General features: G+C 43.4%; 1 protein-coding gene across 1 annotated transcript in view; it reads right to left on the bottom strand.

The window, feature by feature from the left end:
* The window catches only part of CUBN (cubilin), a 225,433-nt gene that overhangs the window by 105,055 nt on the left and 98,626 nt on the right, over positions 1 to 21,752 (bottom strand). Inside the window, exons 29-31 of the mRNA XM_050937633.1 lie at positions 18,454 to 18,635; positions 7,860 to 8,034; positions 4,414 to 4,595 (exon numbers count right to left, since the gene is read on the bottom strand). Of these exons, the coding sequence (XP_050793590.1) occupies positions 4,414 to 4,595; positions 7,860 to 8,034; positions 18,454 to 18,635 (539 nt within the window). The remainder of the gene's footprint in view (positions 1 to 4,413; positions 4,596 to 7,859; positions 8,035 to 18,453; positions 18,636 to 21,752) is intronic.

Raw genomic sequence — 21,752 nt, 5'->3', positions numbered from 1 at the left:
TCCAAATCTCCTTTCACACTGAGCACAGTAGTGCTGTGCTTCTCTTTTCCTCTATACATAATAAGCATGGACTAAATGACTCATTGCCTTCTTGTTGCAATGAGAGTGGCCATGACATTTGTAAAAGCACATGATAGAAAGAGAGCTAGCGTCTTCAGTCTTTTTAGCCACATTTTTAAAATCTCACTTCTGGCTACTTTCCCTATGAAAGTCTACTTTTCCACCACCTGGAATTGTTTGAATATGCATCACCATTGCATGCCTCTGAAAATTACATTTCTTTATTATTGTTTACTGCTTTTTACACTGGAACAGGGGAAAAAATCTAATGTATTTAATACAAATCTCTGCAGCGAAGAAACTGTTTCTTCCCACCTGTTAAAGTTCCTCTCACTTCAAGCATAGTTTTCTAAGCTATGCCTTACTATTCTCTTCAAATACTTGCAACAATTTTTGGCTTATGATCATACTGTAGCTTCATGTTTGATGCCTGTTAAACACGAGGTTGTAATATGCAGGAATTATCACATCCTTTGTTGTGTTATTTCTCTGTTTTCCTTTCAAAGAAACAAATAACTGAGTTAATTACAAAACAGAGTCCTCAGATATAAGCACTGGTGCAATGTGAAGAGAACTGAATTGCTTACTAATTATTTGCATTACAGTAGCACCTAAAAGCTCTTAACCAAGGTAGGGGCCCCATTGCACTAGGAGCTGTATATATCCATAATAAAATTCAGTCTCCTGCTCCAGGATCTTACTGTCCAAGTTAAACAAGAAGGAGGAAAGGGCGGAGAAAAGAAATACTATTATCCTCATTTTGCAGATGGGGAACTGAAGCACAAGCAGGGTAAGCAACTGGGCCAAATACACACGTGAAGTTTGAGAGGGAGCAGAAAATGGTATGCGGCTCTCCTGAGTCACAGTGAGTCCTTAACAACCAGGCAACCCTCATCCCTCACAAAACAACCGTGCAACTGAAAACCTTGTATGAAAATATCTGCTGTGATGTGTTTTTGAAACATGTCTCTAGAAATCTAAAAGCGTTAGGAAGAATCCCCCCTGCCCCCCTCCCCCCAAAAAAGAGCATTGTTCTTCATGGCCTTGGTGTTACAAATGGTGCTTCAGCAACACATGCTGTCTCTGATCATGTGGCAGGGACTTTCGGTGAGTCGAGAAGGGTGGGGATGAAGGAAAGATGTTAGTACAGTAAAGGGTGGAGGAGAGTCCCCAGAGGAATGCAAATCAAACCCATAAAGATAATATCTAAAAAAGGGTGGAAATCACTGTATTACTCATACACAGCATTCTTTCCTATGGAAAGGAAAGGGAAAAAAAAACCCAACTCACCAGTTTCCTTAGCTGCATATATTTTCCATCTATGCTGCTTTGAAATGTAATTACTAAATGAAATTCACAGTCACATATCCACTTACAGATCTCACAAGCAGCTTCTACTTCCTCCCCTTTGGCTTCCATTACCATGCAATGCATATAACTCCATGGGAGGAGGTGCGTGCTAATCACTTCCAGTTGTTATAGTCAAATGACTTACAGCTTACTGGCAGGGTAGACAGGAAAAGAAATTCCATCCCTTCATTCCTTGTCTTGCCTACCTCACTAAATTAGCACTGAAAAGCCATCTCCAAACTTGTCTCAGTCAAAACTCTGATTTTTCTTTTGGTTTCAAAATAACATCTTCCCCCCCCTCATTCTAAAATAACTTTCAGTTTAACTCACAACAGGAAGCTACAGTTCACTAATGCTTCAGGATTTAAATAACTGTTCCTGCACAAAGAAAGCTGGATTTTTCACATTACTGTACAGAAGGCATATTTGTATGGACAGCAAAAATACAAAAACAAAATGGTGGACGCTTTTATGGTAATAAAATAAAATAGTTTCCTCTGCAGGGCAAGGTCCTGCTACCCTTATTCATGCGAGGAGTTCTACCGAAGCCACTCACATAAATAGGAGCTGTCGAATTGGAGTCTTGATTATGTCCACATAAAGAATTAAAGACCCAGTTTTGCCCTTAGACCCGGAGTGGCGATAGGAGTCATGCTTGCATATCAGAGGACAGCACTGAGCATTCAGGCCCTGATCCAGCAGAGCATTTAAGCATAAGTCGCTGCAGACATCAATGGAATTACTCACACGCATAAATCTAAACATGTGCTTATATGATTTGCAGGATTTGGCCCTAAATTTGGAATTATTTTGTTTAATCCACACATTTTGGTTGTGTATTTTCTGACATTACCATTGAGATGTCCCAGGGCTTCCATGTTATCCGACCTTCCACACCAGTGCAATGTCACAAAAAAGCCAGATACTTCTCTAATACATTTTCCCCACCAAGAGTATCACAATTACATTGAAATATCTTAACTAAAAACTATAATCATCTTTCATATGGCCTTGTCTTAGCCTATGCCATAGAGCTGTGAAAAGTGAACATCCATTGGACAAAGATGCTTTGTTAAAAAGAAATCTATGATTCAGTTCAACAGAGATCAGACTTCTTTTAACTGGTTTGGCACAAAAAGCCTTAGCAAGTAATTCTGTTAATAGTGATGTCCCGTTTTCAAAAGACTCTCTGTTCCTGCCTGCTTGAATTCACTGTGAATGAAGGTTTATCTAGGAGACAGAGGCTGGATTTTGGTTTAGGTAGTCACACAGATCACACATTCCTTTCTACTGAGTGAAGTGGAATCTGACATCACAGGTCAGGATTCCATTTCTCTATTCTCATGAGACCTATAGTGCCAGACTTGCCTTGCTCTTCATTTTCACACACTCACTGAGCTGCAGCCTGAATTTCTGGGAGATCAGTAAGAGCTCAAAAACAAGTAGCAATGTGAAGCTTTAAGAGGGCAGGCTCTCTAATTAAGCAGAGAAACAGCCAGCCAAGGATCACTTGAATGTGGTAGACTGTGATGGGGTGTACCATGAGAAGGTAAATTAGGCCCAATTAACCTATGTGTTGCACTGGGAGGAAAGCTAGGGAATACTGAGACCTAACTGCTGACAGCTCCCAGCTGAGAAGGATTAAGCAGGGCAAGTATAAAGCCAGGTAGTGGCAACAGAAGGGGGCTGTAGCGGAGTAGCCTGCAGTTACTCCCTGTGAAGAGGGAGCTTGGGCTGGAAAACCCAGAGAGATGTGGGGAGCCAGGAGGTGGAGCTGCCAAGTCAGGCCACGTCTACACTACAGCATAAAAATCGAAATTATTAAAACCGGTTTTATAAAACTGGTTTTATAAAATCGATTTTATGCGTCCACACTAGGGCACATTAATTCGGTGGTGTGCGTCCATGGTCCTAGACTACCATCGATTTCCGGAGCGGTGCACTCTGGGTAGCTCATTAAAAGAATGAGAGCAATAACTTCGATTTCCGTCCACACTAACCCTAGATCGATATAGTAATAAATAATAATAAATTAAATCGATTTAATGCTGTAGTGTGGACCAGGCCTCAGAAGTAGTCCAGGAGAAGAGCAACATGGGCTGGGAGTGAGCAGGTCACTGTTGCTAGAGATAGGGTCCCTGGACTGGAACCTGGAGTAGAGATCAGGCTTGGATTCCCCTCCCAGCTGCTGGAAGAGTAGTACTGTCACAGCAGTGAAGGGAAGACTGCCATTTTGTACAATGGGACTTCGATACCCTGGAAGAGGGAAACATGTATAGTGACCTGGCTGGAGGGCCAACTCATGAAGAGGGAACACGCTGAGTTGCAGAGAGTGTGAGAGGACAACAGGAGAGATGCTGCTGGAGGAGGGTTCAATGGCTGGCAAGAGCTAATCCCTAGAGTGGCCAGGAGGAGGTGCCACTAGTGGCGAGTGAATTCCATGATGTGTACACACAAAAATAATAATCAAGGCAGAATTATTTTTGCCCATGGAGACATCCCTCAACAACTCTGTAACAAATTCTATCTGGGCATGCCATTATATGGGTGACCAAGGTGTCTCAGAGTATGCAATGAACTTATGTCATAGCTTATCCCATGAGAGGGCAAATCATAGTCAGATTCCTGTCTGTGCAGGGAATGCTCACTCAATGCACTTGTGGGGCACACACAGCCTCTAAGAATGTGGGGAAGGATACAGCACCATCATACAGGTGTGCCATGTCTCTCTAAAGGTGCTCTGGGATGCCAGGGAAGCATGTTCCATGTGTAATTGGCAGCTTATGGGAGAATGCCATCACTGGTGGAGCAAAGAGAGCTGTACCACAGATTTAATATAGTTTTAAATTTGAGATGTAGCTCTTAAATGAATAAATGCAGAACATAATTGCATGGCAAATATCCTGAAACCAACTGCAGCCTGGATTGTATAGTAAATTTCCTCCTTTGCAAATGTTTCCCCAAGACTTGTTAAGGAAACTTGAAACATCCATTGTTACTTACAGCAACATTGTTGTAGTCACATGATTGGTGAAGTCCAATGTCAAAATCTGTGAAGTTCAATAAAACACGATGGCTGTGGTCAACTTGGATAACCCAAGCACAATCAGTGTTGTCATTGTAAGGTTGAGGGTAGTTTGGAGAATGGATTTCACCACTGGAAGCTTGGAAAACTCCTCCACAACCTGGAAAGGGTGTAATCAACATCTATCAAAAAAAAAAGCTCATTTATCCTTAGCAAGAATTTAGCTGACTTTTCACCTAAACATCTAAATATCTTGAGTTTCTTATTTTTCTGTTAAGGATTCAGGAATCACTAAATTGAATCAGACCACTACTGCATCTGGCCCAGTATCCTGTCTCTGACCAGACCAGTGCCAGATGGCTAAGTGGAAAGTGTAAAACTTTCATAATTGACAACTATACAACACCTGTACCTATGAGGGAAATTTCTTCCTACCCAAAGCAGCTAGTGGTTGGCTTATGTGCTGAAGCTGAGGGTTGATGTTCTTTAAGCCATTTATTCTAGCTATTGTAAATGCAATTGTAAATAATTTTCCACACCAGTATCAGAATGTTTGGATATGGCATCAAAGATTAGGAGTAATGTAAGTAGAGGGTGGGAAAAGCATTTCTGAAAACATAAGAACAACCTTGAGTCTTATCTCTCCTCCATAGATAGGGTGACCAGATGTCCCAATTGTATAGGGACAGTCCCAATATTTAGGACATGTAAGGTGAGGTGGTGGCCTTGGGAGGTGGGTAAGTGGGAGGGTGAGGTGAGTAGAGGGGGTGGGGGGAATTTGGGACGTGCAGGACTGCGGCAGCCAGAGAAAGAGGTGACTTTCCCCAGCTCCAGAGCTGCGGCTGCCAGGGAGAGATGACCTTCCTTCCCAGGCCCAGCTCGGGGACTGCTGTGGCATGGGTAGAGGGCACATCCATCACATTAGAAAGGTAAGAGTACTGATATTAAAATACAAATTCTGTGCTTTTATCTGTAGAACAAAAAAACTTTTTTTTAATATAGCTCTTTATTCCAAAGCGCTTTCAATAGTTAGCTAAAGGTACAAACAACATTTGGAAAGATCATTAAGTAGTCCATTGAGACCCTCAGCAATTTTCAAGTGGTCCGCAAAAAAAAAGAGTTTGAGAACCACTGGTCTACACTATGGCACTACAGTGGCACAGCTGCAGCCGCTGTACCGCAGACATGGCCTTACACAGGATGAAGTGGAACACAGGCCTTGCACTGACTCTCTGTGTAGACGCAAATTTCGCTCAAACATTTTGATGACTTCTAAATATACTTTCACTTTGATGGTTTTTGTGCCCTCACGGGCAGCCTTAGATGCAGTTTTCTTCATGTCAGCATTCATGGAAAGCAAATCTCAGACCCTTATCTCCCAAGTCAAGATTAATTTAAGGAAATTTGTTCTAGGTGGAGGCAGCAGTACTGTAGTTCATCCCAGTTTGGTTATCCAATCAGGGAACAGAAACAATCCCATATAACTTTGTGGGCAGTCACAGAGCTTGAACTGTGAATACAGAGTACTGGCAGTTAGTATGTGCCAGATGATGCATCTGTTGAAGTTTGTTTGCGTAAATTATGCTTATACAATCCGAAGAACTAATACATTTGTAAAAATAGTTCTCTAAATCTCCGAAGGAAAACAATCTGATAGAATCAAGTCAGCTCAGCTCCTAGGTCCCAGCTCACAGAAAAGAACTGGAGGGCACCATGCACGCCCTTGAAGCAGTACCCTCCTTGCAGTTATGTGGGTGCTTATGAATGCATTTTGATTTCTCCCTCTTCCAATAATTCTCACAGAGCAGGAAGCCACACAGAACCAGAAGTATGCCAAGTCTAACAATGTAAATCTATGTAGGAGGCTAAGGAAAGGAAATTTATATTTCACAAAAGTTATATCTGAACAACAACTACAGGGCCCATTCTATGATGGGCACATGGGAGATATAGGAACTGAAACCTAAAACGTGGGTGTCTAAAGTTAGGGACTTAAATATCCATTTCAGCATCTAAATACTGCAAGTGAGCTGACTTTCAGAGGTCCTGTACACCCACATGGACTTCACACTATTAACGAAGCATCTCTGGATTTAGGTACCTAATTTTAGGTATCCAAGTTTGAAAACTTTGGTCTTCACTTTTATTACCAAGGCCGAGCACATTAGCCAGGCATTTTTCATTTCAAAGGGAACAGAATGTAGCTAAGCTTGTCATGACAGTGTGAGGGGAAGGGTGCTCTGGAACCCATACAATGGGATGTGGAGGTTGGCATAGCAGGCCAACAGTCATCAGTTTATTACTGAATAGTCGAGTGCTTCGGTGCACAATATCCCTATGACTTATTGGATTGCCAGTCACTTCCAGAACCTCCTTTCTGAAAGTAACTGTCAGTTGCAGCAAAGCCATATACAGAAATCATGTACTTTGTGAAAGGAAATACGCAAAAAGGAGAGATTTCTTTTTTTTATGGTTTGGATTCTTTTTTTAGGGCTCTGGTCCCTTTCCAGTTTCCTTCATTTGTATGTTGCAGTCTAAGGGACACAATACACAGAGGAAAAACAAATGGAGAGGGACAAGCAGAGCTGCCAGTGACTTCTGCAAAATATAGGATTTAAGTTCAACAACAAAGACATTTTGAAATTGTTGCTAATTTTTTCATTTCCTGCAATTCAGCTGCAATTCAGTGTTCCCAAATACTTTCTGGCAAATCAGAGGGTCCAACAATTTTTTTGGAAAATTGGTGCTGGCAACCAGCATCTAAATATAGGCCTGTAAATAATCATTAAATATGCTTTTCAGCATTCTGAATGTAGTGTCTTTTTAAAAGATTTTCTGTACTGTTTGGAAAAGTATTGTCATGTATTTCAGTGTTCCCTATGGAATTTGCCTGCTGTCATTTGAAAACTTCTTGTTTCACTGATTACTGGTGAGGCTTTGAACAAATAATTGCATGAGGAATGGGTGAACCCTACCGAATTAAGGTTTTACTAATCACTCCAAATATTTTTGGAGTTCGCAAGGTTCTTAAAACTACTTTGAGTTCTCAGATCTTTCTTCACTTTGTAATTTAAAACCAAAAGGGCCATTGAATTTAAAAAACAACCAACCATTTTTTTTCTAGCTACACAGGAGCCTTTGAGATTAGTTATGGACAGAAGAATCCCCCACAAGACAAGCTGCAGCAAGTGCTTATTCTATATACAGCTTATTTACTGCATTTATTTTCCCATTAAAATTTGTCTTTCTTCCCCTATCCACTTTTCACAAAAGTGAAAAGTGTTGCAGTAACATTTTAGTTCAAGACAAACTTTCAAACCTGCAATATATGAAATGGTTAAAAACGTATGCCAAATAAGTTCACTCATCCCCACTTCTTCCTGGACTTCATCAATTTTCATCAGCAGTGGCCCCACAAACTCACCTCCTGGTGTTTCTTGCCAAGTGGCATTGAACCCCCTCCCATTCCAATATATATTTGTTTTGAATCGGATTGCCATGGCATTGCCAGTGCTAGAGACTCGTAGGGGGTTCTGTGCTGGTCTTGAAACACACTGTTGGGCCAACCTTGGAGACAGAAAATCAGGCCCACCATAGATCTGGAAAGAGAAGAAAAATTGGAGGTAAAAGCCTTTTAAAGAGACAATTCACCATAACTGAGTAAATCACAATCACCTGTGCAGATGGCATTGCTTAATATTTGCAGTATTTGGGAAATATTATATTATGAACATTCAAAATTAACTCAAAAAACCCAAGGCCCTAAAATTATTGACCGTGACTCCAAATTTTTAAAAAAGCACTCACTGCTGCAGTGTGCTCAAACTGATCATGAAAAAGAAAAGGTTTCAGAACTACTCATATTCAGTGTGTTTATAATGTGAACAGAAGTCATTCAAAGGGTATTAAGGAGTGATAGCCAAAACCAACAGGGTTCTTCACACATTGACCCACACAGTGGGGTTCTCTTCTCCTGCATGGTCAATGAAACATCCTCAGAAAGTTCATCTGATGTCTGTCAGAGGCACTAAAACCTTGAGCCACTGTCTGTGAGCGAGTTCAAGATTTTAGATGAACTTTCACATGGTCCATGCATTAAGTAATAGTCTTTTTCTGCAACTTAAGCCCTCTCTCCCCTCCACACCATTTCCTCCAGACTATATCTATATACAATCAGAACATTGTTTTTGCAAGGACATAAACATGTGCTATTCTCACTCTCATGGATACAGTCTGTATCTCTTCCCTGAAGTGTATGCTGATTAGTTGTCCTCAATAGGGGAGTTTGGAATGACTTCTTAGTTTTAGGCCAGATTCAGCCATCTTTGTTCAGGGTGACGGTGCCTTACTCTGTAATTCCATTGATTTAATTGGCTGATTGAAAGCTACTGGGCCTTGATCAAGGAAGTAAGATGAAGTCTTTCTAAAACTCTTTAGAGACAAAGGTATTCCTGGTGCTGTTAAAAATTCTCATCTCCACAGAATGCAAAAAAACAGGCATTTGGGTGCTATTGCTTCTTATTTAGCAGAGTTAATCTCACCAAAATCCATCTGTCATGATTCTCAGATAGTATTGTACAAGAAGGCCATCAAGCCCACCACCATTACCCCTACCACTGTTCCACACTTTCACAAGTGATTCTTGAATTGTGTAGTTGGAATAGAGTGAAACTGTGTAATTCTGATTCTTGATTTCAAATTCTCCAAAGTTTGGATCTGGGGTTTGGTTTGGGCTTATTTGTAATTGGTGGGCCAGACTCACCCTCCCTTCATTAGCATGGCTTCTTGCAGCTGCAGCAAGGGCAGATGCTGGGTAAAATTTTCTAAGTACTTAAGCTCTACTGAAAGTAAGTTGGATGTAGATGCCTAAGTCACTTACACGCTTTTGAAAAATGCACCCTCTGTTTTGGCCCTCTGCCCTCCATCAGGAGCTGTACCAGAGGAGGACAGCTTAAAAATCCACCAGCACTCAATAGGGGCCCAAGGATGGAGGCTGCTGAGAGGATACACCAGATTACTGTTGTCAGGAGCACAGCAGGCTCTCATTCTGGTTGCTAGGCAATCCAGCAGGCCCAAATGAGCACTATGACCCTTCTCCAAATGAGTGCTGTCTGACTGGGCAGAGAAGCCTGTGGTCAGCTTCCTGAGTCTTGCAGAAGCACTGCAGCAGCTGTTCAATGCATATCATGACCACAGCTGCACTTTCCTTGCTCCTATTTCCAGCCCTTTTTCCAGTCCCTCTCTGGCCTGGTTCAAGCCCTTGCTCCAGTCTTGTTGCAGTCCAGCCTTGACTCCTAATCGAGTCTTTGACTCCCTGCCCTACTCCTGATCCTGACCTTTGGCTTGGCATCTCAACCCTTACTTCAGCTTTACTCCCTGCCAGGTAAACTCCTGAATCTACATTTGCCACTACTCCAAACTGTCACCCCAACTAGTGGCCGGTACCCTGACTTCCGGGGCCCCGCTCCTGCTTTTCCTCTTCCCCTTGAGGCTCTGCCCCTGCTCCACCTCTTCCCCATGAAAGGCTCTGCCCCTTCGTTCGCTCCTCTCCCTCCTACTGCCATAAGGTTGCCACCTCTGAGGTACCTCTGCCCACACATCCTAGGGGTAATAAGCACAATTTGCACACACATGGGCGATCTTCATTTACAGATACTCATTTGAACTTCTCTATTTTTACACACACACACACACACACACACACACACACACACACACACACAGTGAGAGGTTTGCTTCATCAGCACACCCATTCTGGGGAGCAGAGGAAGGGCACTCCCACTTTTGCATGTACGTCTGGGCTAAAAAGGAGGATTCCTCCCTACATTTACATGGATGCCCAGATTGCGGGAGGGACTCCCCTTATTTACCTGAGAAGGTCCCACCCATTTGCACACATAGTAGGAGTGTGTAAGGAAGTGAAACAGATGCTCCTCTGTTTGCAGCACACCCACCCAAAAGAGAAGAGGAAGGGAGCACATGCACCCATTTGTTCCACACTTGCCCAGTTCCCCTACACCACCAAACTTCAGTCTGAGAAACTTTCGGAAATTTCCCCAGTTGGGTGGTTGGGAGTGGATGGGGAAAGGAGGGCTGCAGGCTGTGATTGGTTGGATGGTCAGGGCGTCAAGCTGTGATTGGCTGGGCTTTGTCCCCATTCTCACAAGGGTGGCAATCGTTTGCATCAGTGGGTTAAATTCAAATTAGCAGCAAGCGGTTTCCACAGATCAGAAAAAAAAATGGACATTGGGCCTTGTCAAATGTCACCTGGACCCACAGGCTGAAACTTAGACTGTGCAGGTGAAAACTGGATAGATGGCAACCCAAACCTCAAATCGCCAGACAAGGTCCTGCTCCACCCACTAAGTGCCCACACCTCTGCAGCTTACAACAATATTCCCTAGTTGTTCAACAAATGTCTGTGCCCTTTCTCAGCCAGTGCCAACAAAATCTGTAGCTGCTGTGGCCCCTAACCTGCATTAGAGGGTGAGAAGAAATTGTGGCAACAAACCCCAGCAAGATTTCTACCACCAGGGCCTCATGCTTAGAATTTTGCTGGCAGACACAAGTAGAAACCCAGGCTGAAACTGTCCCAGTATTTTAATAATCTGGTGAATTTCAAAAGGTTCAGAAAAGCCATGTGAATTCACCACCACAAGAACCAACTTTCCAGTATCATTACCACTTCTGGTCTCTTCTGAAACTAGTTGCAGATGGGAGCAAATATGATCTTTTAACAAACTCTCTCTGATATTTTGAGCCTTGGAAATGCTTTATGTGCTGTCTAAGTTCTAGGCAGGGTGACCAGATGTCCCGATTTTATAGAGACAGTCCCAGTTTTTGGGTCTCTCTCTCATATGGGCTCCTATTACCCCCCACTCCCTGTCCTGATTTTTCACATTTGCTGTCTGGTCATCCTAGCTCTAGGCCAAAGTTCAAGTCAAGTCTTTAAGAATCCTGTACTATGCCCCCACCCTCTAAACACCAAGGCTAAATGCAAGGCTGCTCTACATATTTTGCTTCATTGGGCACTATCACAATGGGATGCCCCACCCAGCCCTGCCCTTAGGGACATGGAGCAAGGGGGGACAACTCGGCCTTCTGCCAGTGAAAACATTCAGTAGAAAGGACAAAGCAGCACCTCCTACTCTGCATCTTCAGTCCCTCTGGGGAATAACAAATAAATCGAGGTTTCTGTCTTTGTTTTTAGTGGCTGATTTCACAAGCCTAATTGCCTGAATGTTTGCTTATGGGAGCACATTTTTGGCTTCCGGAGAGAAGCAGCATGACTTGAATCTATAATGGCTCCTCTGTCACCAATTAACTAAAGACATTCTTGAGAAATCAGAATGAATGAAATTGCTGTTCAAATGCGGACTTCATAATGAAGCAGCAACAGTCTTGGAAAGAAGCATGTGTCTGTGCTCGAAGCTCACTTTCAGCACTAAAACCTCACTGTGTGGATGTCTGAGTGGGCTAACAACTCCTGCGACTATGAGAACAAAGTCTGTTCACAATGTGATAAGTTTTTCTCTTGCTTGTAGTCTCGCTCCCTGACTCAGAGTCCTAGCACAGTGTCTAGCCACAAACCTATTCTAAATCAGTGGTTCTCAGTGGTCTGGGGACCCCTGTGGGGGGGCCACAAGCAGATTTCAGGGGGTCAGTCAAGCAAGGCCAGCATCAGACTCACTAGGGCCCCAGGCAGAAAGCCAAACCCTCACTGTATGGGGCTGAAGCCCTAGGCCCTGAGCTCCAACACCTGGGGCTGAAGCTGAAGCTTGAGCAACTTAGATTCATGGGCCTCCCTGTGGCATGGGGCCCCAAGCAATTGCCTTGTTTGCTACCCCCTAGTGCCGACGCTGGCTTTTATAGGCAGAAAATCAGTTGCTGTGGCACAGGTGGATCGTGGATGCTTTATAGCATACTGGGAGGCCTCAGAAAGAAAGAGGTTGAGAACCCTTGTTCTAAATCTAAACCTGTCTGGTAACAATATTTGGCAATAAAAAACATCCCCTAAGTCATTCAAATCTAATGAAAATAATGCATATGTCTCTAAGTTATTCTCAGGGAGGTCTACACTACAGCCTAAGTCGATCTAACTTGCATTGCTCAGAGGTGTGAAAAAGCCCTCTCCCAACAGAGCAACGCAAATTTCGTGCTGTACCCGCCAGTGCTATGTCAGCAGGAGACGCTCTCCCACCAATTATGTGTATGGGAGAGCGCTCTCTCATTGGCATAGCATGTCTTCACCAGACATGGTACAGTGGTGCAACTGCACAGATGTATGGCTGTAATGTAGACTTGCCCTCAGTGTGTTCCCACTTTCCTGAGGATACCTTCATGCCAAGGACCAAATTCAACCCTGACATAAAATCCCCTGATTTCTGTGGTGTTACACCCCGGGTAAAATGAATTTGGCCCATCTTGAACAGTTATACTTATTGTTGAGAACATCAAACCAAAAAGGCAGAGGGAAGAAAAAAAAGTTAGTGGAAAATGAATTTTTGTTGGTTTCTTTTACATTATTGGCCTGTTTCACATTTACCTTCTGTACAGTTTCAAAATCAAAAGGACTAGTCAAAGCCAAGCAATTGTTGCTTTATTACAGTTAGGAGTGGATTTTCTTTTCTCCTTTGTGCCAGTTCAACTAATCAGATACTTTCAAAAGGGTTTCAGCAAAAACAAGCCAGTGTTTCCATGACGAAAAGCAATAAAATGTTACTTTTGGCTACAGAGGAGAAAACCAATAGTTACCACATGAATGTCTAAAACAAAAGTGGGGAGAAAGGATGGAAAGAATTTTAGGGTGTGGTTCATGCAGAACTACAATATGTCTGAGCTGCAAAAACATAAATAAATAACAAAGTAATCTGAATAGAGCACTTCATTTAGAGATAACATGATTTTTTTTTATTGGGGTGCTGGACATCTCAATAAAGCTGGTGGTTTTAGTTTGTTTTTATCTTTTGCTTCTGCCCTGTTAGCTCCATTTATTGTTACAATCAAGTCAGCATTCCAGAGTTATGAGCAACAGAAAGGCTGTTTTCATGTGTCCGGCTATCATCATGACACAGATTTCTGAGAATAAAACTGGTCCCTGTTTAGACCAACTGCTTGGTAAAAGGGGAATAGGCTTTGATGGAGAGACAAAAAGTTACTTGTGGCATTAAGATCTAATCAACCTGGCTCTTTATATTTAAGTAAAAGATTGGAAGTGAAACACAGGATTTTGCCAATACACGCTCCCATTTTGTTATGGCAGCACAAAATTCCCCTCTGAAGTTTACAAAATGCTAATGGGTGATAAATAGGACATTAAATAACTAACAATGGAAACATTAAAATATGTACACAGAAAAATCAATAGAAACTCTTTTCAAGGTTAATTTGAAAAACTCTTCCATTATTGCTCTACAGGGATTTCTTCTATTTTAAAATGTAAAAACACCTCATCAAAAGTCAAGAAAATGCCCTGGCCAAGTGTCATTTTTGTTTTACTGTAGCACATGCCAAGGAAACTACTTCTTTTCAAGATGTGGTACGTGCAGCGTTTTAAAAGGCAACTGGATTTTGTTTCTCTGATAGAAGCCCTCAGATCATGAGAAGTCTGAAGAACGATCACGGTGGCCAGTGTTGACATGATGTAGGGCCATTTCTGAAGCACTGGAAACTGCAGTTTATTTTTTCTAGAATGCATGTGTTGGAAATGCCTGATTTCAAAGGGTATTTTTAACAGCAAACAATGTCATCTACAGTTTCTTGCACCCCGAAGAAGTGGCTTTTACATGGCAGAGGGGAGCTGTACTCTGTGGATGAGACTTGGAGCTTTATAAGCTTTGGCCAATATTTTGAAACTTGGGTGAACTACATTTAGGCTGTCTACGCTACGAACTAGAGGTGTGATTCCCCTGCTGGTGTACACACACTTGTGCTAGGTCTCATTGAGATAGTGCAAATATAAATAGCAAATTCGTCGGTGATCCTGCCAGGTTGAGGATGATCTTTCATAGATGTTTATTTTATGGTCCTTTTCTGACTAGGTTCATTGGCATTGCAGGTGCTGTTGGAAGTCAGAGTTGGGCCACGATTGCTGCATGACAGTTGTCTGCATTTTTGGAATGGATGACAGAATTTTATCAAGGTCAGTGTAGAAGGATTCTTTCTGTTCTTCATCAGCATCAAGTGTTGGTGCATATGCACTGATAATGGTGGCAAATGACTTATTGTCCAATTGGATGTGGAGGGTCATAAGGCGCTCGTTGATGCCAACAGAGAGCTCAGTCAGGCAACTGAATAGAAGGTTCTTGATTGCAAAACCAACACCATGTATTTGCCTGTGGCTTGCTGGTTTTCCTTTCCAGAAGAAAGAACAACTGCCACCCTCTTCCCTCAAGTGGCCTTCATCTTCACATGTTGTCTTGCTGAAAGCAGTGATGTCGATGTTGTACCGCAAGAGTTCTTGGGCAACGATTGCTGTTCTGCATTTGGATCTTTCACTTTTTGAGCCATCATGTCTAGGTATGGACATTTCAAGTTGCAAGAAATGTTTTTGGTTTTTGACCGCATTGGGAGTGATCCATCCAAAAGCGGTTATCCGAACACGGTTATCCAGAATGGTGGAATAGCTTATGTTTGGGGCACCTTTTCTAGCCCCTTCCCCATATGGAGTGAGCAGAGGGGTTCCTAAAAAGGGCTGCTCAGTCGTAACCACAGCTGCCCAAAATGTCCCCCCATTCCAGTCCAGGGGCACATGATGACCATCTTGCAATCACTGCCTGTGTGTGGGTCTGTGACTAGGGACTCTTGGTGATCACTTCACCTATCCCCATCACCATTCACACATCACTGCAGAACTTTTATGGGTGGAGGTGGGGGAAAAGTTCCTCCTGTGAGAGAAGCCTGCACATGAAGAGTTTAATGTGGGGGAGCCATTGAGTGGTAAAACCTGCTTCATCTGCTTGCTCTGCCATTGAGGTCTTATACTGGGCTGTGTTGTGTTGTACTGGGCTGCACTTTGTCTGGTACCTGACAGCATCGCTCTTAGGGTCTTAAGTATATACCAGCTTCTCCGCCATGTCAAGGTGGCAGCCCGAGAAGAAGAAATAGCAATGTAAGCACAGCAACATGGGTAGCTGCAGAGGAGGCATGGTTAAGCCATGCTGAGTACACACCCACTGTTTTCAGATGGGTTTGTACTTGGCATTGCTCCACTGCCAATACCAGTACTACCATAGCTACGCTGCTATTTATATTTGCACTAGCTCAACATTTTATTCTATTTCCCTCCCCCCCTTTTCAGCTAGGTAGCTAAATATGATTTCAGGTGCCTGACTTTAGGCTCCTAAGTTTCCACAATTTTGCCTTTGTTTTTGAAAAAGAAACAATGCTGAAGTGTGCTTTCGCCATGCAGAGTGCTGGTCTGAATGCACCACCAGTGACAAAGGCTGGGATTTCAAGATTCTGATAGGGTTTTGCAGAACTTGTAGTGTGCTATTCAGATACAGTAGGACCATTGTATCAGACCGCCGCAGAGAAAACAGCCCTTGATGATAGTTAACCATTATCTTCTATTTCCACTGAACCAGGGTAATAATTTAGTTTGTACATGTGTTTTCTAATCTGAAGAGCTAGAAAGTAACAAATTTAGGGCTAGTCTACACTACATAGTTAGGTTGATGTAAGGCAGCTTACGTCAACCTAATTATGTCAGTGTCTACACTACAGCCTTCCTCCCCAAAGGAAGTGCCCTACTACACAACATAATAACTCCACCTCTATGAGAGGCATAAGCCTGAACAGCAGACGAACCACAGGCTCAGGGAGGCTAGTCTGTCCCTTCTGTCCCCTTCCCCCACAAGAGCCAAGAGTGCCAGGCGGGCGATGCAGCCCCCCAGCCGTGGTGCGCCGGGTGGGCAAGCGGCACTAGCACTGGCTCCTGCCGCCCAGAGATCCTGGCCGCAGGCCTGCCCCCATTAACCTCAGCGCTCACCTAGGGCACCGGCCATGAGTGAAGAGCTGCAGAGTGCCAGGAAGCAGGAGAAAGCCTCGGGATGGAGCACAGGCAGGGCCCTGCAAGGCTGTTTGGGGAGTCTCAGCCTCCCACGGCCTTTGATATCCACTGCCCCTGGGCATAAGGCTTATGTTGTTCTAGTTAGGGTGCCACAGTGTTTACGTAGACCAGGGGTCAGCAACCTTTGGCATGCTGCTCTTCAGGGTAATCCACTCGCTGGCCAGAAGATGTTTTGTTTACATTGACGTCCAAAGGCACGGCCCCCCACAGCTCCCAGCGAATGCAGTTCGCCGTTCCTGGCCAATGGTAGCTATGGGAAGCGGTGCTGTCCATTGTTTCCCAGAGCTCCCGTTGGCTGGGAACGGTGAGCTGTGGCTACTGGGAGCTGCAAGGGGCCGTGCCTGTGGATAGTCAGTCAATGTAAACAAAATGTCTTGCGGCCCACTAACAGATTACCCTGATGGGCTGAGTATCAAAGGTTGCCAACCCCTGATGTAGACACTGCATTCCTTACATATATTGTCTTGTCAATTTCACAGTGGACCCCACTCCCAGCCAGGATCTGGTATGAGAAGCCCAGGGGGGTTCCCTCTGCTCTCAGCTGGAAGCCAGGGTGAGAAGCCATAGCAGCCCTCTGCCTGTTCCCTGAGGGGGGAGGGAGGGGGGTGAAACTGGGGCAGCTGGACCCCACTCCCTGGGGGCAAGAAACTTCCCTCTGCAAGGGAAAAGGCAGCCCACTATTAGCCCATGGGGCAGCCAGGCTCCTGGCAGGAAGCTGCCCGCAGTCCTGAGAGACCAGGCTATCAGCTTCCCACGCTGGCCCTCTAGGTGGATGGAAGCCGTCTTGATGAGGACATGCACCACCAACTCAAGGAGGGTAGTGTGGACATGCACCGCCACAGTCATTACTGTGGTAGCTGTAAGTCAACCTAGTATAGGTCTACTGAGGTTTGTAGAGGAAACATATCCTTTGTGTAATACACAAAGCTCCCCCCACTGTACACAATTTAAGTGATGAAGCTGAGCGGTGCTAAAGCTAATCTTTGGGTGCACAACAATCATGGGGCATAAATCCTTTCCCCCTCCCAATAACTTGACAGACACAGAAAGCTATGCTAAGTACATCAAATAACCATGAGTGTGACTTTTCTAGGCATTGTGATGAACTGGTGTGTGCACCTGTGTATGTGAACCAGGCATCAGTGTTGGAACATGACATATCAGCTACTAGACAATAGCATTTGTCTCTGCTACTGAAGCTGAGTTAATGGAGCTACTCCCTTAAGCCCCAGTCCTGCAAAGACACTGAAGTCAATGGGACTAGTACCCACAGTGCAGAAAGTTAAGCATGTGCATAAATCTTTGCAGGATTGGGACCTTAGTTTTCTCTCCAAGCTGGGATGAACTGTTTTAGAATCAAGAATCCTGAGTTCAGTTGTATTACATCTGTGTGTGTATGAATGTTAAATGACCAGGGTATTTGGCTGTATGTAACCAAGAGATGTTTCTTACTAGAGATTAACTCACCTCATTTGTTCCAGAACAGGGGTTCCCCTTCACTGCTGATTGGATGATCTATGACAGTAATCTCCTTACTGTAGGGCTCTACAAGGGTCTTTCACCTTAATCAGCTGCTTCCTTCCTATTACTCCATTATGTGGATTATCCTTTGGCATGAGGAAATTGTATACCTATGATATCTGCCCAGTGACATGCTTTATTTAAAGACAAGAAGTCCTCAGGGCAGTGCTGCCTTTTACTATGTGCATGTACAGTGCCTCGCACAATAGGACCCTGTTCTTAACTGGGGCCTCTAGATTGACAGCCAAAGAAAAACACCTTCTATAGGGGGGTTTTGCCATCCTCTGAAAACTCTGACATTGGCCATAATCAAAGACAGCATATTGGAGGATATGGCTTGTTCTGGTAGTGCAGGTCTAGTTTCTGTGCTCCAGATAGAAACATGCGTAACCAGCATACCATAGAGTGCTGCAACCAAAGCTCTTACCTCCAAAACATCATAGTTGCAGTCCGAGTGATACCCCATGTCGAGTTCCTGAACGGTGAGTTGAATGCTGCTACCAGGTGCTGTGTCAATGTACCAGACACACTCCTTATTGCTTGGGGACCTGTTTGGGTAGCCGGGGCTATTGAAAGATCCTGATGCACCAGAGAGTTCTCCACCACAACCTGTTGAAGTAGCAAAGCACGCCGGTTAATCAAGTGCTATAGAAACAAAACCATTTGACAACTATGATTGGACTCAAGGATAGATATCAGCACATTTTTAACATGCAAACACTATACAATCATTTGGGCTGTGATTTCATAATGGCAAAAGTTTAGGGACAAAGCACTGACTTGTAATGACTAAAATGAAAATCCATTGGCAAGGACACCATTTGTCACTGCCGCTTTTGTCTTGGCTTTGTCTCTCTTATTTGAGAAAATGCATGTGCTGTAATAGACCACCATGCTGGTGTCCAACTAACATGCTACCCGCACAGAGCGATCTCCCTTCTTACTGACAAGCACATTTGAAAAATAGGTAGGTTTATCACTATTTAACCAGATACACATTTACAGAGAAGTTGAAGAGAATCAAAGTAGCAGCTACACGGTTGCTAGTCAGTGGAAATGAGGGCATTCTCACAATTACCTTAGCTGTGCTGGGAAAACTTAGGGAAAAGATTCCCACCAGAATCAATGCGAGCCTTAGAATTCTTGTGGTCAGGTCCAATTTTATCACAATATTTGTTTTTCTTTAGCGTTGTGCTGAAACAATTGACAGAGTATGTTGAATATGGGATACTTCAAAATCTGGGACCAGTTGCCAGCCCCTGTCCAGCTGCTTAGTGCTGTTCATTGAGTACATCAGCCAGAGAGCAATCCTAAATAGAAAGCTGGGGAATTGCCAAGTAGAATAAAGCTAGTTCTATGCCACTCACTCTTGGACACTCTGGTATAGGCAGCATTTCAAGACAGGACAGGGAAGGACAAGGGCAAATCGTGCTATACTCCAATGATCCTGGGTCAGCAAACTGGCCCCATGGAGGCTGTTCCAGCTAGCGCAACTTAGAGCAGCCCTTTGGTTAGGAAAGTGTAAAGGCATCTTCACACAGTAAACCTCAGCTGGTCCTGAGGTTCTGGTCCCTCAAGTTATCATTAAATGAATGGGAAATGTCCTCTTCACAGCTAGCGTCAACCACATAATGTATCCCAGCAACAGAACTTCTCTAGTTTAAAATAATGTTCTCTTTAATGCAAGTAAACTGATCACACTGTAGTACTTTTCCTTTTCACAAAGCTGATTTCTTCCCAGGTTTCTAGCTGATGTGATTTGGGTTCCAGTTTTAAGTGAGTCATTTCCACCCATCCTCAAGTGTGAACGGCTCACATGTCAGGCAGCGCTGCAGGGAGGCAGTGAAGCATGGAGTAGAGGGGAAGAGGTACAGTAGACATCAGTGGGGATAAGAGGAGGTGAGTGGCAGGAAGTGGAGAAGGTGCCAACTCCCCCATCCTAAACTACTTCTGCTACAGAAGCCTTCCCTACTGGATTCATGCTGGGGATGGGGGAAGAAGTAGGGTTTTTTTTTAAATAAGGGCCAGATTTTTAAACAATGGCTTTGTTTTTCCAAGGTGTAATTTTGCACCTGCAACTATATGTAGGAACAAATTAGGTGATTCAGATTTCTAAAATACCTTATCTGTGGGTACAAGCAGAGGCAGACATTTAAATAGCTGTACAGTGCCTGCAATGATTTGTGCTCATAAATCTGTAGGTGTAAAAATAGATTCCCAAGTCAGGCCAGGCTGACAATCACACCTTCAGTACTTCAGTCTAGTTCTTTATAATTTCACACATTCCCACATTATTAAAGACGCAGCCTCCCTCCACTCCCTGCATATAAAGAAAGGATACAGGTTTCTTTGATACTAGAAAATTCTAAAGCTAGGAGAAATAAGGGCCAGATTTTTAAACACTATATCTAAACATTATTCCAGAAAGATGTTTGAGCAAATAATCAAGCAAGCAATTTGCAAACACCTAGAAGATAATAAGGTGATAAGTATCCATCAACATGGATTTGTCAAAAACACATCATGTCAAAGCAACCTAATAGCTTTCCTTGACAGGGTAACAAGCCTTGTAGATGGAGGGAAGCAGTAGATGTGGTATATATTGACTTTAGTAAGGCTTTTGATACTGTCTGGCAAGACCTTCTCATAAATAAACTAGGGAAATATAGTCTGGATGGAGCTGCTATAAGGTGGGTGCATAACTGGCTGGAAAACCATTCCCAGACAAAAGTTATCAGTAGTTCACAGTCAATCTAGAAGGACATATTGAGTAAGGTCCTGCAAGGATTGGTCCTGTTCAATATTTTCATCAATGATTTAGATAATGGCATACAGATGGCACTTATAAAGTTTGTGGACCATAACAAGCTGGGAGGGCTTCCAAGTGCTTTGGAAGACAGGATTAAAATTCAGAATGATCTGGACAAACTGGAGAAATGGTCTGAAGTAAACAGCATGAACTTCAATAAGAATAAATGCAAAGTATTCAACTTAGGAAGGAACAATCAGTTGCACACATACAAAATGGGAAATAACTGCCTAGGAAGGAGTATTGAGGAAAGGGATCTGGGGATCATAGTGGATCACGAGCTAAATAGGAGTCAGTGTAACACTGTTGAAAAAAAAAAAAAAAAAACAAAAACAAAAAAACGCAAGCATTGTTCTGGGATGTATCAGTAGGAGTGTTGTAAGAAAGACACGAGAAGTAATTCTTACACTCCTCTCCACACTGATTAGACCTCAACTGAAGTGTTGTGTCCAGTTCTGGGTGCCACATTTCAGGAAAGATGTGGACAAATTGGAGAAAGTCCAGAGAAGAGCAACTAAAATGATTAAAGGTCTAGAAAATATGACCTATAAGGGAAGATTGAAAAAAATGGGGTCGCATGTCTGGAAAAGAGAAGACTGAGAGGGGACACGATAACAGTTTTCAAGTACATAAAAAATTGTTAAAAGGAGGAGGGTGAAAAATTGTTCTCCTTAACCTCTGAGGCTAGGACAAGATTCAATGGGCTTAAATTGCAGCCAGGGAGGTTCAAGTTGGATATTACGAAAAACTTCCTAACTGTCGGGGTGGTTAAGCACTGGAATAAATTGCCTAGGGAGGTTGTGGAATCTCCATCATTGGAAGCTTTTAAGAGCAGGTTAGACAAACACCTGTCAGGGATGGTCTAGTTTTACTTAGTCCTGCCTTCAGTGCAGGGGACCTGACTACATGACTTATTG

This window comes from Gopherus flavomarginatus, chromosome 2 (genome assembly GCF_025201925.1).
Source record: "Gopherus flavomarginatus isolate rGopFla2 chromosome 2, rGopFla2.mat.asm, whole genome shotgun sequence".
Classification (NCBI taxonomy): domain Eukaryota; kingdom Metazoa; phylum Chordata; order Testudines; family Testudinidae; genus Gopherus; species Gopherus flavomarginatus.
This window is presented reverse-complemented; position numbering and strand designations above follow the sequence as displayed.